The 18,930-nt window shown below is 34.0% G+C and overlaps 1 protein-coding gene across 1 annotated transcript in view; it reads left to right on the top strand.

Annotated features, from left to right (window-relative positions):
* Positions 1–2,377: 2,377 nt before the first annotated feature.
* Positions 2,378–18,930, top strand: part of LOC117788511 — a 69,401-nt gene continuing 52,848 nt past the window's right edge. The window contains exon 1 of the mRNA XM_034627294.1: positions 2,378–2,928. Within this exon, the coding sequence (XP_034483185.1) occupies positions 2,715–2,928 (214 nt within the window). The 5' untranslated portion in view covers positions 2,378–2,714. The remainder of the gene's footprint in view (positions 2,929–18,930) is intronic.

Raw genomic sequence — 18,930 nt, 5'->3', positions numbered from 1 at the left:
TTAGATATAATCTGAATGTTTAGAATTTTGTACGAGACAATAAGACAAGCAGTTGCTGATATCATTATTTCAATAAGTAAGAAAAAGTATTTTGAATATTGACTTAAATTCTTAATACGAACAATATTTTTTTATAACTCGAAGCAAAATCAAATATTTAAAAGCAAAACGCAAATCGAATTCTAATACTTTTATCTCTATATATTTGAATGCTATACTTTGAATGTATTTCCTCTTAATAATTTTTTTGATTCCCAATGCGCAGTTCTTACAACCAATTTGTGTCATAAAATTGGAGCTAAGTCGTTTGAATATAAATTACTGTGACTGTCGAGACAGATTGTCGTTGTCTCATTTTATAAGATTGCAAAGTAATTGGAATTATATTTTTATTTTGCGTGCCTTATGATTTTTCATATGACATAAGACAACTTTTATGACAGACTCATTTGGTTGCTATCGTGAGGTAATTTCCGTCTGTGATGCTCAGTATAAAACCAGAAAATGCTTTCCACTTTAATTATGCGTTTTGCCAAGCGGCAGAATTAAACAAACACTCGGAGAATATAAATATATAAATACAAATATATATTTCCAAATATTGGCAAGACGCAAAAGATGAAATAAGTTTTCAATAAAACATCATAAACTGAATATTAGAGGAAGGCAAAACTTGAACAATCTAATGAAATGAGAAAATATATATGTATATAAATGGCGTAGCATTGGGAGGACAGACAGTTGACTTTTGGTGGTCACTGTGTGCCCCAGAAAACAGAAAATTTACCAAGTTTGATATACTATCGTCGTATTTGTATTTGTGCTTGTTATGATTGTGTGTGTGAGTGTGTGTGTGTGTGTATGTGTGTGTGTGTGTTCAGGCCACTCAATGTGTCCAGTCACGTTTTCATCAACAACATTTTGGCTTAGTTTTTGGTTAATATTATTTGTTTGTTGTTGCTCTGCTCTATTTATTTATTTTGCTCGCTTCGTTCGCTTTGCCAAGTGCCAAAAGGCAAATATTGCGCATACGCCGCGTGTACGTATGGCCTTCAACGAAATCAATAAGCAACGGCTCCTACGCTCTACAGTTCATTTTCAACTGGACAAACATCGTACACAGTTTGCTATGAAAACAGAAGCAAGAAATTGCTAAATATTTTGCTGCATACTTTTAGGAAATTGGGCATCCCAATTCCGCCCACTTTTCCCCCCCGTAAAACCACAATAAAAGTGACTTCAATTTTGTCCAACATTTGTTGGTCTTGTTTGTTTTGTTTCTTTTGGTAGCGAAAAATAAGATAAGTTTCGATCTTTGCAAATTCGATTGAAAAATTCTTTGGGGAGTTTTCTTCATTAGTATTAAGTTTCCACATCACCCAATCGAATTTTCTATACAGTACTTGATCCAAATACAAGTATCTATTTCAAGGCTGCAATTTGATTGAAATTGTTAAATCATCTACACAAGGCACAAATTGTTGTAATCAAATCCATTCGATAGACAATAATTCAATAAATAATTGGAAATTTATTTCAAAGCAACTCAAATCGTATCAATTTCCAAAATGCAACACGTGTGAAATATGATTTTCCAGCTCTAGGAAAAGCTTGTCAAGTGTTACTTTGCATCCCCCTTAAAGTGTGTGTATGTGTGTGTGCTTGTCTGTTTTGTTACACCTAATCTCAAATTCAAATACGATTAGAATACACTATAATCGAGTGGAGGGCGAATTGGGGCAGGTATCGATTTCAAAAGCTACTTTTACTCTCAAATACATATTATAAATGAATAACGAAAATATTTCAAATTTTGGGTTTATATTTATGCAGCTTAGTGTAGAGTTACGCATAAAACTTATAATATAATTTATAGCTTTTGTTAGCAAAATAAATAAACTGAAATCAATTTAAATGTTTTCCAAACTATTCATTAAAATATACCTACGAGAATATTAATAATGATTTAATAATAATTCACATCGATAAATAAGTTTTGGAATCACGAATGATTAAATTACTACCAACATTTAAAATAAACCAGAAACCTGAATTAATATACAATAAAACATCGGAATAATTATAAAAAAATAAAATCCAAGAAAACACAAATATTTAAATTATATTTAAGCATTATAAATAACTTAAGCTTTTTTTTAACTTAGAAGTAGAATGAACTCTATTTGTCAAAATATTTATCAACAAAGAATTATTTTTCACCATTCACTACTAATCTAAAATTTTTGTTTCCATTCTTTTCTCCAATTTTCATTGCAGCACAATTGTAAAATGTTTAATCAATGAAATTGAATTCCAAAATTTTCAAAGTAAAAGCATTAAGTGTGAAAGGAAATCAAATTGTAAACAACCAGAAACAAAAAAAAAAAAAAAAATATAATCATTGAAACATAACATAATAAAAATCAAGTAAATGCCAAAAACGACGCAACAACAGAACTGAAACTGAAATCTGACAACGACAACGGAAACAACCAGAACAACTGACAAACGAACGAACACTCCCCTCTGATTTCCCTTCCCCTAACCAGCACTCTTTGAATGTGAGTGAGTGTGACAAGACAAAAGGCAAAGCAAAAGAAAAAGCAAAAACAAAAGCAAAGCCAACCCAAATTATAACAGCTCACAAGACAAGTGCAAGAGAACAACAACAACATTACGTACGACGAGCTGGCAACATTTAAAACACTGGCAACATGTTGCTGAGGCGCTTACAACACAGCGGCGGCAACAGCAACAGCAACAACAACAATAGCAACCCTGCCAGAGCGCCCTCGTCCTCGAACCCAACGATAATCGGATTTACGAGACAACCAACAACAACAACAACAACATTAAGAACAATAAGAAGAACATGGCTATTGCCGCTGCTCTGTCTGGCAATTGTTGCTCATGTCAGTGCCGAAATAGGTAAGTCTCCCCTCTACACTTTACGTTGCCTATATCACTTGAAAACAAAAAAATATACTTATTACAAGTAGAGGAATGGGGAGTATCTGAGACTGCCCAGATTACGACTCCACAACCAGTCGGAACTCACTTAATGCTTAAAATAACATTAAAGTAATTATGCTAAGAGAGAAAGTTTTCCCTAATAAGAGGGGTGGCGATATATATTTGGAAGAAATTGATTTTTGTCGTTTAAAAACTATCGAATAATCAAATTTAATTATTCGATTTACAAATTAACATTTACGCATTGTATATATGTTAACGTGTTCCTAATGCTAAGAGGTTTTTTAGACCTTTTAAGTGTACTCATTATACAGATGGCTCATTACGTATTAAAGGCAAATAATTGCAAAGTGTTTTTATATTTTGTTGCTATAGTGGTTGCTATAATTCCCAACATTTAATTGCTTCACAAATTCAAATGTAAGAGTCTCTTGAGAAAAAATATAACCCAACTTCATTATTAATATTTTCGGACTTTAAATTCACCTAAATAAATATAACTGACCAAAGTTTTTCTTGTTTTTCTTTACATTTTTGTTTCCTGTAATAAGGCAAAAATGAAAACTTGAACATCGTAAAGTATTATAAAGAATCATCATTGAAATTTAACAAAAGAGTTTTAAAATAAAATTAGCTTAGCTCATTCTCTCATTCTAACATTTTTCCCTCTATATGCATATCATGATGCTTGCATAAGCAGAACCACGCCCCTGCGCTCTTGTATACGCCCCCATTTGTTGCATCCCGCAAACAACACACAACAAGCTCATCAACAAGCAACATGAGCAACAAAAACTAAAAAAAAGAGAACGTTAGACATGGAAAAGCGAAAAAGATGAAATAGGATGAGATCAAAAAGAGAAAAAACTATGCAATTTTTTTTATCAGCTTCCTCAGGCAAAATAAGGGACAGAAAAAGTAAAGGGGAAGAGAGATAGAGATATAGAGAGAGGAGTGGCAAAAGCTGATGTCCAACAAATGCTAATGAACAGTGAAAAAAGTACAAGGCGCAGTAATAAAGGAAAAGCCAAAGCAATAGACACAATTTTTTTCTATTTTCCTCTCTATTTTGTAGTACCTTCTTCTCTTTCTTCCTCCAGTGCTGTCTGCGCTAAATTAATAATAATAAAAATGTTGAGCGCAAGTGCATAATTAATTAAATAATAAACCAGACAACTTTGTAATAGAAATCTAAATTAAAACTAAAAAAGGGCCTTTAAAATGCACGTTGTTAATTTACATTATACCCTCGGAGTTTGTGTGAAAGGGGCATTTAAGTGCTGTTCCAATATAATTAGTTTTAAATATATATATTTAAAGATATGGTTTTTTATACTCTGGAAATTTAATGAGTTTCAATTGATAAATATGAATCAAGCAAAACGTAAACATAAACATTATCAATTGAAAAATATGAATCAAGCAATACATAAACATATTATGTAAACGCCTGATCGCCCACTCAGTTGAGCTTTCCATTTTTCAGTGTAACCTTTCGTCACCGCTTTAAAAGCTGAAAAGCTTCAGCCATTTATGCCTGAGCCTGATGAGCGTCTTCCTCAGGGAATGTTTGCAAATAATCCCATGTGTTTATACTCCCCGTTTTAAACTTTTCCATGGAGCATAGAAATGATTAGCTCTCAGTTAGAGGGTACGAATAGAGTATAGGGTATAGGGTATTTGCATAGTTAAGCAGCCGCTGTTGCAGCTCATTTGTTGTACAAACTTTTGCATGTTTGTTTGAAATGTTTCAATGCAACTCGTTACGATTTCATAGCCGCATAAATTTTGGCGTTGCCAGACAAAGGCGTCTCATTTGTGTCGCCAAAAACCAAAAACAGTCGCAAAACATTTGTAACTTTGTTGCATTCCCTCCCTTACCCCACCCCCTGCCTTTTAACATAATTAAAACAACGGCAGCAGCTGTAGGCCAACACAACAAAGGCAACAAAGTGCACTAACTGCATTTTGTTCATTAGCGATCCACACACACAGACACACACACACATGGGCACATTAAATGCTCAGAGTGCATAATATTCGAATTCTATTCACATATGCAACATGTAAATGCATAATTAATGCAACTGCAGAGTTGCAAGGGCAATGAATATGACGCACTTGCAACAAGCGACAAATGTCGCCATTAAACGCTTTCAATTCTGGGGTAGAAATGGCATAAATTAAAAAGATCATTAAAATAGCAAGTACAAAGAGTAAACTGTTTAGTGGTGTTTAGAAAACTTAAAAAATTTCTTATAAAACATGTAAATAAATTTAAGAGTTGCCAAACATTTCAAAGTACAAAATGACATTGCATAAGAAAAAATATTAATTTATGTTTATCAATGCACTATCGGCGTTTTCTTGATTTAGGCGGCAAAATTTGGATCACTCCCTTCCCACTCGGCTACGGGCAAAAAATTCGGCATAATGGCAAAAACTCTAAAAGTAAAGCTATGTACTTGAAATTTTGTACAAATATTAACCATATTTGTACCAGATTTTTGGAAATATTAATATTAATACTAACCATATTTGTACAAGATTTTTGGAAAAGAAAATTTGTGAACTGGGTCACGCCTTTCCGCCCCTGAATTTGTATAAGCGAAATGAAATTTTTTAAATGTAAGCAAAAAATGATAATTACATTATAGACTATGGACCTTAACAAAAAACTTGTCATCTTTAGTTTTAAGTTTTCAGTTTTGCTTATTTATTGGCTTTAACAAGTCACCATACATTGGGCGCCAAATTTCACAAGAACTTTTTATGAAAAATCAGCTGACTTTGCAGAGCTGCCACGAAAACGGGCTGCCACCAAGCCGAAAAAAAAATATTTTAATCTAACTGAAGTATCTACTTATAATAACTTAGGTCATTCTTTGATTATGCTACCATGAAATCTTGGACTTTATGCCGCCTAAACAAAAAAATCGTCCAAAGTGCAATGTAATTCAGAAACAAAATCAAATTATATACAATTTTATATTAAAATCAGATTATTTAGAGTAGTTTTTCTTATTTTCAATGAAAACAATTTTTCAAATTTTTAGAGTAGCTTTAAATCTCTGGCAAATCGCTCAAATAACTTTTTTCCACACACAAAAAATTCACACGCCAAAATTCAATTGAAGAGACGGAACTAAAGTATAAAAGCGGCGATGAAAAAAATAAGCGAGAAAATCACTGACCCTTGAAAATAAATAATAATTACAAATCAAAGGCGGGGGAGAGAATGGGAGAGACATAAAATGAAACAAAAAGAGCGACAAAGAGTTGACGAAAGGAGAGAACCAAAAAGAAAATCACACCATTAATTACAACAGCAGCAAAAAATGCTAAGCGTTAAGGGGAGAAGCGAATAATATTGAGAAGTAGAGAAAGAGTAAGACAGAGAGAGAGAGAAAGAGAGTGGCAGAGCGGGAAAAGTCACTTAAGCTAAGGCTGAGCAATGGACAATGTGGAACAAACTTATTAAAAATATTGAAGAATGAGAGAATGGGAGAAGAGGAAGGAAATCAATTGAAATGAAATATGACACGCAAGGCAACAATAAAAAAATTCATTACAGGTGTGTGAGAAAGTGAAGGTGGAGGAGGGCATAAACTAAGGAGTAACTGTGCCTCGTAACATTCTTTCTTTCTTTTTTTCCATCTCTCTCGATTTAATTAAATTAAAATTATAGCCAGCTCATAGTTGTTGCAGTTGTTATTGTTGTTGTCGCTGTCGCTGTCGTTGTCGTTGTCGTTGTTACCTGTGGCTCATGTTGTTTGGCTTAAATATGCATTTCCGTGATGGAGGGGGGACTTCTTTCTTAAATGTGCATGAAAATGTGCATGGGAAATGCATTTGCGGAATGTTTCCTGCGCCACTCTATCAAGTCGTTTTTAAGCACTTGGAGCATTTTCCCAGCTTTGTTCTTTGCCTCCGCCAGAGACTTGGACAACGTCTTGTGGCCCACCCACTTGAGGCATGCTTCGTTGCATGTGAACATCAACAACAACAACAACAACAGCAGCAACAACAAATAAAATAAGTTGGCTCATTCTTAGCTCTGACGTATCCCATATCTATATGTATAAGGCGGAGGAGGAGGCTTAATTCAGACTGCACATGTTATGCTTTATGACCCAAACTTTTCATTATACGTTTTTATAGCAAGAACAAAAAAAAAAATGCTAAAAAATGCTGAAAAAAAGTGAAGCAAAACATATAAAAGTATTCTAAGCGCATAAACTGAGCATAAAGAAGTTATCGCCGAGGGGAGGAAGAGCAACAAAGGAGGGGAGAGAGTGTGGAATGGCGAATTCTTCACACGTTTAGCGTAAAGACAAATTTTATGTGCAAACTTTTGGCGCCGTTTTTAATGAAAAAGATTTTATATTCGCTTTTCGAAGGGTATTATAGTTGAAAAGCTTATTTGTGATCTCATTTGTAAGACTACAAATACAAAAGAAACAATAACTATGTGTATTCAGAGTTTTAGCAAACTTTCGTATCATTTATGATAATAATTATGTTTTTTTGTTTCTTTTATATGAATTATGCTTTCCAAGCTTTTCAAAGAATTATATTACATTTTTCCAGATTCCATTAACATGTTCTATCATTTAAGTGTATTCAGCATTCGTTTATTCATTGCCCTGTTGTTTTTTTTTTTCTGCAGCCAAATAAAGTGCAAATTCATTTTATTCATATTTTTTTTTTTTAATTTTTTTGTTTAATATTTGTTATACTTTCATTAGAGAATTTTTCTTTTGGTATAGTTTATAGTCGTTTCACGCGCTATTTAACTTTAGAGTAGACTCTTTGCTGAATTTATGACATCTGTTCCGTCTACATGTGAGATAATGCTTTTATGCAGCGACACTTGTGTCGTGACTTCATTTTTTGTACTATTTATTTTTATTTTTATTCACTCAATTGGCATTGTCAATGAGCAAATAGAAAACGTGGCCACAGAATGTTGTAAAATTCTCTCTATAAATAATCTACGCATTACATTTTCGATTGCATTTCGATTACACTCAAATGTACTCGAATATACTTGTTTATATGTATTTAACACGAACAAAATATTTGTAAAACAAATGTTTTGCATTTTGTGGCTTTGCATCGAGCAATCGTCTTATATCATTTGGCTATTTTTATAGGCCACACTGGATGCGTTGTCGGTGCTTAAAAGCTTTTACGATTTACGGATATATTTCATTTTTATTATTGCACCATATAGTCCCAAGTTTTTAGTACCTCTGTATTTTGGTTGGGATTTCAAATAAAGTTTTGGATTTTTATTATGATTATTGTAAATCGAAATAAAAGTAAAGCAGTAAAGTTCATAATTCAAAAGTCTATTTTAATTTATCAAATACAGGAACCTATCAATAGATTAAACCTTTTCGCATCTCCTATAATTTTCTAAATATTTATTGATAACTTATTTATTAAATAGTAATTTGCTTGTTTGATGGATATATTAAATTCATAGTGTAATTAAATTATTATTTTAAATGCTTTAAATTAAATTTGTCGTTGAGTGTTGAGCTCTTTAAGTTTTCATTATTTTGCTAGAAATTTGCTGAAAGTGTCTCAACTAATTTTGAGGAAATCGATAAAAAGAAACGCGAACGACGAGAAACGACACCGCGTGTCGATTTGACTAATTTTGAACACCTGTTTCCCAGCCAATTTGGCAGATACTCTCTGAATCAGAATCCAAATAAGAAGCAGAATGAGAATGAGAATGAGAATCCGTATGAGAATCAGTGACGCGTCGCAATTGAAAACGTACGAGAAATTTGCGATACACACGCAATTCGCGACATATCGTCAAATGTATCTATAGTATAAAATGGTCTCTGTCGGGATGGTCGATAAGAGGGGGGAAAGAGGGGAAGTATGCATGTGTTGCTGATAATGTTTATGCTGTCAGTTACTGCTGCACATGACATTCAATTGCCACAAATCAAGATAAGACGAGTCAGGAAAAGGAGAAACTCGAGATCTCTCTCTCTCTCTCTCTCTTCCTTAAGGAGTAAAAAACAGAATGCGAGAGAGGAAGGGATGTATTATAATATGGCTGCCAAGACGGAAGCAGAAACACACACACACACACAAACACACACCCACACATGTATTTATGTTTTTTTCCTCACTTCGCTGAGGGAACACGTGCCAATTGTTGTGTGGAGGGAAAGAAACTTCTCTGTCGCACTGTCGCTTTGTTCCCTTTTACAAATCACATGCTCAGTTTATGCCACACATGCGTAGGTGTGTGCGTGTGCGTGTGTGTGTGTGTGATGTGTGACAACATCACATGCAGCATCATTTGTTGTTGTTCTCGTGTTGTTATCATAAAATAAAATTTGCTTCTTCTGTGTGTACGTGTGCGTGTTGTGAACTCAAGGGATGGAAAGGGGTAGTAGGGGAGCTTGTGCTTTTCGGCTTTTAAAATGGCTTTTTAAATTTTCAACTGGATTTAAGTATGGCAAGTTGAGAGTTGTTAAAATGAGCTCCATTCGTCGTCGTCTTCGTCTACTCTCGTACATAATGTAATTTGTCTGATGAAGCAGTTAAACTGTACAGATCAAATTATGTAATGACTGAGCTAAAATCTTGTGGGATGACTGTACTTAAGTTAATGGTGACATATTTTATTTGTTAGACAATTTCTTGAATTAAACTTATTTAAGTCAACTGTCAATCAATCAAAGATTTCATTTTCCTTTACAAGGCTGTAAGTCTCAAAAATTTTGCAGATGGTTCGATTTAATTTTAGGAATTAAAAAATATTTCAATTTCTCAATTCTTATAGAATTATAGAATTGGTAAGTGAAAAATAATACATTTAATTCTCCAAATATTTATATACAACTAACTTAAAGTTTGTTGAGAAATATATCGAATACAATATCTAGAAAAAATAACTACCTATATCTTGGGTCGTATCAGATCCATTTTCGTTTTCTGAAATCGATTTTCGGTATGTTTTAAAGACTCAATGCTTTAGATTCGATCAAATTTGAAGTATTTTAAGTAGTTATCAAAATTTAATAAAAAATTACATTACTTATGATTAATACTTTGCTGATACATGATTGTAAAGTTTCTCTAGAGTTTAGCGACAACTCCGATGTGTTCCGAATGAAACTAATTACGATGTTAGCTTCCAGAATGGTCATCTACAAAATTAATCATGCACTTTCCTGAGGCAGACGACATTTGACAGCTTTGTTGGCAGAATACTCACTTATGGGGAGGGTGGTGAAAGGGGTGGAGAGTGGGGTGCACCCCTAGGTCAAATACCTAAATGCAAATCAATTAAAGCGCTAATGGAATTGTTGTTGTCTATGTGTTTTGGCCAACCAATGCTGATTAATGCCAAAAACAAAATTGATTTGACCAAAGTCAAAGCGCAATGTGCAACTAAATGTGGTAAGGGAAATGGGTAGCTGAAGAGGTGGAAGTGGAGGGAATTTTCTCTCTGTCCTGGACAGAGCGGCAATCAAACCGCAATTAAATTTCCCCTCGGCTCAAAATAAAATTAACGAGCATTAAAAGCGACAACGCACTGCGAAACTAGACGAGAGACTTGAAAAATAGAAATTTCCGAGGGGGTCACTCGGTCAACAGCCATGTGAGTGTCTGTGTGTGTGAGTGAGTGTGCCGTGTGTGTGTAAACACGTTAATTAAACGCGAGGATAATTATAATGTGCACAAGGAAATGGTTCGCAGAACGCCAAGTGGCAAGTGGCAAGTGGTGAGTTGCAAGTGGCAGGAGTAGGGAATGCGTAGGAGGGCAGCGAAATGTGATTGAATTCCTAAGTGGCAAGCACGTCGTCTAACTGGGATGCCTTCGCATACACGTGTCTGAGTATGTGGAGGGTGAAGTGGGCGGAGGGGGCGTGGCAGGAAGCAAACTCTCTCTCTATGCATAATTATGCAACAGCACAAAATGCGAGCAGTGTGACAAACAGAAGCCAACAATCCACCCACCCCACCACCAACAACAACAGGTTGTCAACGGCTGCGACTTGAGAAGAAGAAGAAAAGCCGTTGAAGTGCCGTCAACGTTGTTGTTGTCGTTGTTGTTGTCTGTGGTGTCAAAAAGTGTGCAAAGCCAAGCCAAACTTATGCCCGAGCACGTAAATGAGGCTAAAACAAGGCAACATTTCAAGAGAATGTGACGTCACAAGAACGAAACAAACACAGAGAAGTTAAGAAATTAAGAAGAAGACAAAGACGAAAAAAAAAGGAAAAAGATGCAATTCTGTTGAATACGAAATTTTAAAAAGAGAAGCAAAGTTTTAGTTGATTATAATAAACTACGGGTTAAGATTAAAGATATACTTTCAAAGAGAATGCATTAAAAATTTGAAAAAAATATAATCAAATAATAAAGAAGAAAAATGGAGAAGGAATACTGTTGAATAAATACTTTGCTTGCGATTTAAGGTTAATCGTGAAACTGTATTAAGTTTCAATTAATAACTGAGTTAAATTTGGAAAATTATAATAAAAAGAAAAGAGAATTAAAGTTGTAGATCACTATTGTTTTTTTCGTTTCAGGATTGAAAATGAACTTTCAAAAATAAATTAACTTCGATTGTTACAGATAAGGATTGAAGTTAGCACCTGCGATTTAAATTTTAATTCAATAAGAGAGAAATAAAAGAGAAATAAAAGAGAATCAAAGCTCTGAAGAATTTTAACAATATTTTATTCAGGATTAAATTTAAATTCCGAAAAGAGCTTTACTAAAATTGTCATTGTGAAATTTAATTCGATAAATAAATTTTGTTTAAGCCTTGACTTGGGATTAAATATAAACTTAAAATAAGAGCTACCTAAATAAAATGACATTGCCAAGGCTAATATGATAACTATATAAAAGTTATTTAAAAATGATTAACCAGGACACATTAAGCATAACTTTAACTAAAATACAATTGTTTAAAGCTTGAAAAAAATAGATTGTTTCATCAATTATGTGAGTTGGGAAATTGAAATCAGTTGAAGTTTTAGAAGCAGCCACTCACTAGATTAGAGAGACCAGACGGCAGCCACTTCATTCTAATCAACTCAGTTGTTGGTAGACTGTCAGCTAACTGACTCATAGCCAGACAATTATTGTATCGAAAGAGAGAGAGAGAGAGAGAGAGAAAGAGTTAGAGGAAGAGAAAGAGAGAGAGAGAGGGAAAGTGAGGGCTAGAGTAAACCCACACTGATAAAAAAAAGTTCTAATATCAAGAATTTGGCCTCAAAACAAAGAATTTTGGTCTAAAAAACATAAGATTCTTAAATTAAGAAAACACATCTTGGTTTTAAGAACATTTTAAATAAGACCAAGTTCTTATTTTAAGAATAAATGTTCTTAAAATAAAAATTTAAAAATAAATAAATAAAAAATTGTATTTATATTTCTTTTTTTTTTTAATTTTGACTTTTTTAAATTTAATTCTGTCTTGGTAATTTTATAAATGTTGTTTTAATTTCTTACTGCTTCACAACTGAAGCGGTTCCTCTATTTGTATTTGAAGTAGTATATACAATTTTAATACATTCCTAACAATTGATGATTTTTATTCTTGTATTAGGAACTTTGATTTTTTAGATTACTATTCTTAGTATTAGTAATATGGTCTTAAAATGTTCTTTTTTTAAGAACAAAATATTTTAAGCGATTGTTCTTGATTTTAGAAGTTGGTATTTTTTTCCAGTGCAGAGACTCAACAGCTGCGATATTGCCTGTCACTGTGGCAATTGAATATGCAAATTGGCAAACGGCGTGGCAGTCAATCCAAAGCCATCAAAAACCCCACAAAAAAGCCACCCAAAAAACCACCAACACCACCAGCTACCACTTTGTCAAACAATGCCTGGAGACGAGCCTGAATTGCACAAAAGAGAAAAATTAATAGAATTGTTATGAATATATTTCGCTGGGGAACTTTTTTCACTCTCTCTCTATCGTTGTCTGTCCTTCTCTTTCACACTCTCTTTCTCTTTCAGTCGCTCTGAAGTGCTCTCGAGCTGCATATGTGTCTTCAGTTGAGTTGAGTTCAGTTCTCATATTTGCATTTTAGATTAAAATTGTGCTACGCTTTCAGTTTGATTTGTGCAAATGTTTGACTAGAGATTTTTAGATTTTGTGTAATTATTGTAAATGTAACAAGTTGAAGAGTTTCACAAATGAAGTCTACTTGTTATATGCCCTGCACATAGGGGAATTAGATTCTCTGTCTTTCTCTTATTATCTCGTTCTCTCTGTTTACTTTGTGATGAGCTTGAAATAAAGCTGGAATTGGATTAGCACTGTGACTAGATGTGCAACTGACAAAGGAACTTAACTAATGAAGTTGTATTGTTGTCAGTCAAAATCAAAACTTGCAATAACAAAATTGAAATAATTAAAGGAAGAGAGCTTTTTGTGATAAATTAAGTAATAATGAGCTTTTGAATTGAAACCGCTTGTCTCTAGCTTTAAATTAGTATTACAAATAATAATATATTATTTTGTTTTGTAAGCGATTCATATTCTCAAAGTGTTTATATTTAAAATTTCTCAAATATAAGTAATTAAAATCAATATTATTTACGCTTTTCGTTCCTTGCAGTAACTGTTATAACGAAGGGGGCATCAATGAGCTTTAAAACTTATTTCATGAAACCTGATACAAACTACTACTTTCTTCTGTACGACTCTTAATCCACTGGCAATGTTCCTTTACTTTAATCCGTTGACTTTATTTATGTAAAGAGCCTCTAAGTAAATACTCAATTGCTGGCTAAGCCTGTTGAGACTGCGGCTTAAAAATATACACCAAAATATTTTCTGTGTGTAACAACACTTGGAACTCTATGAATATGAGTTTTCCGCTCTCGAAAGGAAAACAAAGGCAGAAATAAGGGGAAAGTGGAGGCCACAATAACACTGTGTAATGCCCTTTGGCGCTTTTTATATTTGTTTTCTTTTTTTTTTTTTGAGCTTCTGGGCGCGTAGGTTGTCTGATAAATTCCATTTTTGACAGTCGAATTAACCTGTCATGTTTGTGGCTGCGTTGAGATCACAAACAAAAGAAAATGTTGCATGTTTTGCAGCGTTCTGACATGAACATGAAAAGTAAGGAATAAAAAATATACCGAAATTCAAAAACATGGCATATGCAGAATAAAAAAAAAGTTTGTAAAAGTGCACATTTTAAGAATTATGCACTAAACTATACTATTTTTTTTTTCTATTTTGTTGCTCGTCTTTCTTTTGTTCCTTTGACTTGTCGACTTGTCAGCCTCTGACAGGGAGGGGAATGGGAGTGATATTGGGGTTCTTGACATTGCATAAACTGTCATTTAGTTTGTACAGCTTGACAGCTAACCATTCATTTTGGGTAGAACTGCAAAACGAGTCGCAACATCGAAAAACTGTCTGAGGAGTCGAGAGTTGCAGCTGAGACTCGACTCTTGACTCTCGAGAGGTGTCACCCAAATTAAATGGTTAGCTGTCATTCAGGGTCTTCCTCCAAAAAAATGGTAGGAAAACGAAAGGCAAAGAACAATTGCCATTCCAGCCAGGTGCAACTTGCAACTGTAGTTGCAGCCAAGTTGCAGGAAAAATGAGATTCTCGCATGACTCACGCACCTGTCGCAGTCGCTGTGATTCCTTTTTGCCTTTGCAGTCGCCTCTGGGTTCACTTCCAAAGTTAAATGACTGCATTTTTCAACCAAAGTGCAGCGCAAATATTTGCTAATGTTCCGCCACTGCTGCCACGCCTTCCACAGTCCCCTCAACCGCCCACTGACATTGATTAAATGCAACGCGTTAAACAAATTCTTGAGGCGTTCGTCGAGCACAAAGTTGACGTTGCTCAGATTTGTTATCTAAGCCGACTCCTTTCTATATATGGGTGTGTGCAGGTGTCTATATCCAGGTGAAGTTGCCAGTTGCCAGTTGCCAGGGCTGCATGACTTTTTCTATGCATAAATTAGAAAAAACTCTGAAAGAATGAGAAATGTGCAAAATAAATGCGAGAAAAGCTATTAAAATTGAAGTACAACAAAGCTTATGATGCTACTTAATTATGTATGAGATAATTAACAAAATTATGAATATTATGAGAGACCTAAGAACAAAGACACTAGCTGTATTTTTTAACTTAATCTTTTTGAAAAAATATTTGAAAAGCTCGAAAAAAATATGTACAATATAGTAAAAAAAAAAAATAATTAAAATATTTTATTTCAAAAAATCAGCAAAAAAATGTGAGATAAACGGAAGTAAATCAAGTATTAAAAATCAAATTTCCGTTGTAACTCGAAACCAAAAACTCATAAAGCGTTTAGTTGGAGAAAAAAGTGATTAAAAAAACGAATATAACAAAAAAAAAAATTATAAGAAAAAGAAACAATAGTACGAGAACAGAACAGAGCAATATAATTATATAATTCCTCTTTAAGGTTGCTCTTTAGTTAAGTTAGTTTTCTCTGCTCAGCTCTCCCCATATTTCTAGTGTCTTCCTCTTTGACTAAACTAAACAGGAACTTGTCAAAGCAATTTTGATTTTGTTTTTGCTTGTTGGTCAACTTATTTTACACCAGCCAAATGGCAGCTGGTAGAGGAAGCAATAAAGGAGCTCAGAGGAAGCCGTAGAAGAGCGTGTTTTGTTGTGGTGTGTTGTGTTGTGCTGTGCTCGTACTCGAACAGAAGTTGCCACCAGACGTTGCAAGCAGCAGGCAGCAAGCAGATAGCTATTCTCGTAAACGAGTTCGAGTATGCATGCAACGTGCGTATGTGGCAGCTCCTGTATCCAATTTCACTTTCAAAATTTGCCAACTGTTCGAAACTGTCACCAGTTGTTGTCGCCGCTTACGAATAGCTTATGCTCATTGATTTTGTGGCATGTTGCAAGCTTGAAGTACCCGTACTCCGGCAATTGCAACTGTTGGCTAACTCTGTTAAAGCCTTGACATCGAACCGTGGCCAATTGTTGGTTTGCTTTCTTGGCATGTGTTCCTAGCTCTCGAGAAGTGGATTGGGATTGGAGTTGGGATTGGGATTGAGTTGGGCTGGTGTGTGCTGGGTTGTGCTGGGGTTTTTCGGTATTGGATTACCGCTAGAAAAGGCCAACTTGTCGTGCATGTTGAAAGGGTCGAGAACTGAAACTGATTTATGACAGGCAGGTACGAGTAAATGAAGTGGGTTGACCAGTAACCAAGTCTACTCGGAGCATACAACGGATTGGATTATGTTACAGTCACAGCTCCAAATGACTAATGATCACAACGGATTCGTTGCCAACTTTATCAGCCAAATGAGTTCTCAAGCCAAAACATCTACATAGATGACAAGCAATATGAAAGCTGGAACTGAGAGATGCGAAATGACGTTTTGTTTTCTGATTGTTGATTGAAAAATATTAGAGCTCTGTTTGGAAATTCCTATTCTTGTTAAAATTATCATTATTCTTTTTTATTCCAATAAAAAGTGTTTTACTATCGCACACTGGGCCGAATCGCGAAATATTAGCATAAAGTCGAAAAATGTAGACATCAAGTTGAAACTTGGCATATTAAATAGATATAGTAAGCACAATGTTTAATAAAAATTTTGAGTTCATTTGACCACTCCTACCCTGACCGGCCATATAAGACCACATGCGGATACGTTATCTTCATGTAAAAAGAAAATATCCATGAAAATTGGGATTTTTAATTATTTTTGTAAATGTAAAATAGTCCTAAATATGAAAACAATTAAATATTAAGTGAATTATGACTAATTTTTCGATGATCAAAACTACATAAACACTCGGACGTTGCTATCAAACGTTTAGCAAAGTTGAATGAGACAAACAAACATTTTTTCTACTTTATTTTAACATACATTACAGATCGCAGAAATCCTCAGAATGTCAGTTTTTACTCCACAGAACACGAGCATTTGTCTTGAATTTTGTTCATTTTTGGACAAAATAAAACAATACACATAAATGCCAAATGGAAATTGTTAACAAAATATTTTTTGGTTTATCCACTCTACATTCCCTGAACTTCAAACTCCAATATTAACAATACGTTTTTCTCCAAAAGTGTGCAATTGCCAAGCGCGCAAATTAAAAAAAAACTCCACGCAAATGCAAACAGCTGACTAACCACCTGAATTTGAAGCCCGATAAAATTTGCACGGTTGCAGTAATAGCGATAATAATTGTCAATTAGATATAGTATATAGATAAAGTATTTACTTTGATTATGTTATACTAAAATTTTGTTTTATTTCCATGACATTTTTGACATTATGCCAAATATTTCGCGATTTTGTCCAGTGTGCATCGATGATAAATAAATAAAATAATTTTAAATTAATACCAAATTTATGTAATATATTTTCTACAAATTATTCCTCTATTTACAAATATTTCAGGTCGTGCCTTTAAATGAGTTTCTTGCTCTCATTTCTAGCACTTCTATTCAATTTGCTGCACTCGATAGTCCATCCGTGACTCACTTGACGTATGCGTATAATTTGCTATTTATACTATTTATAGAGCCATAAACGCATTGCAAGTGGGCTTATTTTGTTGCCTTTAATTGTTGTTTGTTTTAATTATTTTGCACTCGAAGCAAATTGTTTGTAAAGTGCGTCAAGAAGTGCGAATTAATTATAGCATCCTGTGAGTCATACAGTCGAACTTCTCTGTAATAAATAACTTACATATATGAATTTAGTTCAAGTATACATTTTCTTTGATTGAGGTATAATGAAGTTACTTAAAAAAAAGGAGTTCACTATATGGAAGCTCAACTGTAAATTTATATGTGTATGTGTATAGCATTTAATCGCCTTATTCACTAGCTTAGCTAACTTACTCCACTGTAAATAAATGATTTTACTCCCGGTTGGCATTATTTGCCACTTCAGCTTAAGATTTTAAGTCCGCAAAACAAAAACCACATTTGTTGCGGTTTCCTTTCCACCACTCTCCCTTCTCCTTCCCCTCACAGCAGGTGATATGTGTACTTAAGAACTTAGAAACTTCGAAGCGAGTTTTAGTTTTCTTTAGCCAGTTGCAGGTTGACGTTGTCGTCGCTTGCATCAAAGTTTCACTTGAGGTCAAGTTTGTTGGGGGTCCGAAAAGTGTTGACAGAGCTCTCAATTTGTAATTTGTCCAACTTCAGTCAGCAATGGCTTAAAAAGGCGTGGTCAGATTATATTTGCATTAATGCGACATGCGTCAAAAACAAATAAGAACACAAAAAAGTGGAATAAGAAAAATGAGAGAACTTTTTGTGTTTGTCTTGAGGAAAAAAGTTGTTGCTCAAACTTAAAGCTGTGCAAAGATTTCGCAGTCAAAACTCAGTCAAAAAGAAGCTTTCACATTTAAAGAAAATCTTCTGAAGTTCTTGCTGTTCTTGTTGTATGTAAATAATATAAAATGAGGCGCGTAAGAAGTTCAAACACATTTAAATTAGGCCTGAGCGCATTTTGATGATGTTGAAAACTTTTTCTACAATTCGTTCCCACTTTTTCTCTTCCTCTCTCTCTTTTTATCTCGCTCTCTGTTAAAAACTTTTTGTTGACAACATTTTTGCTTGTTAGTTTTTTTGTTGTTGCTGCTGTTGTTGCAGTAACATGTTCCCATCATTATAATGTGTAATGTTTTATTTCAGTAACTTTTTTTACGCAACATTTTGTCGTCATATTTTGTACTGTTTTTTTTTTAAGAAAAACATGAAACTTCTTTAAATAATGTTGTTAAGTCAGTGTTTTTCGTGTTTCTATTTAGGTGTCAAGAAGTGTGGGAGTTCTTGCTTTAAGATATGTATAATAAATTAGAGCCGAAATGAGATTAACATAAAAAATTCCGAATTGTTTGAATAGCTTGGAACTTGTTTTACCACTGGCTTAAGAGCTGCTTTGTAACTAGTTAGTTAATGTTTGATTTTTAATAAATTAAG

The sequence above is a fragment of the Drosophila innubila genome (assembly GCF_004354385.1).
Source record: "Drosophila innubila isolate TH190305 chromosome 3L unlocalized genomic scaffold, UK_Dinn_1.0 0_D_3L, whole genome shotgun sequence".
NCBI lineage: Eukaryota > Metazoa > Arthropoda > Insecta > Diptera > Drosophilidae > Drosophila > Drosophila innubila.
The sequence above is the reverse complement of the archived record's forward strand: the minus strand, read 5'-3'. Positions and strand labels throughout refer to the sequence as shown.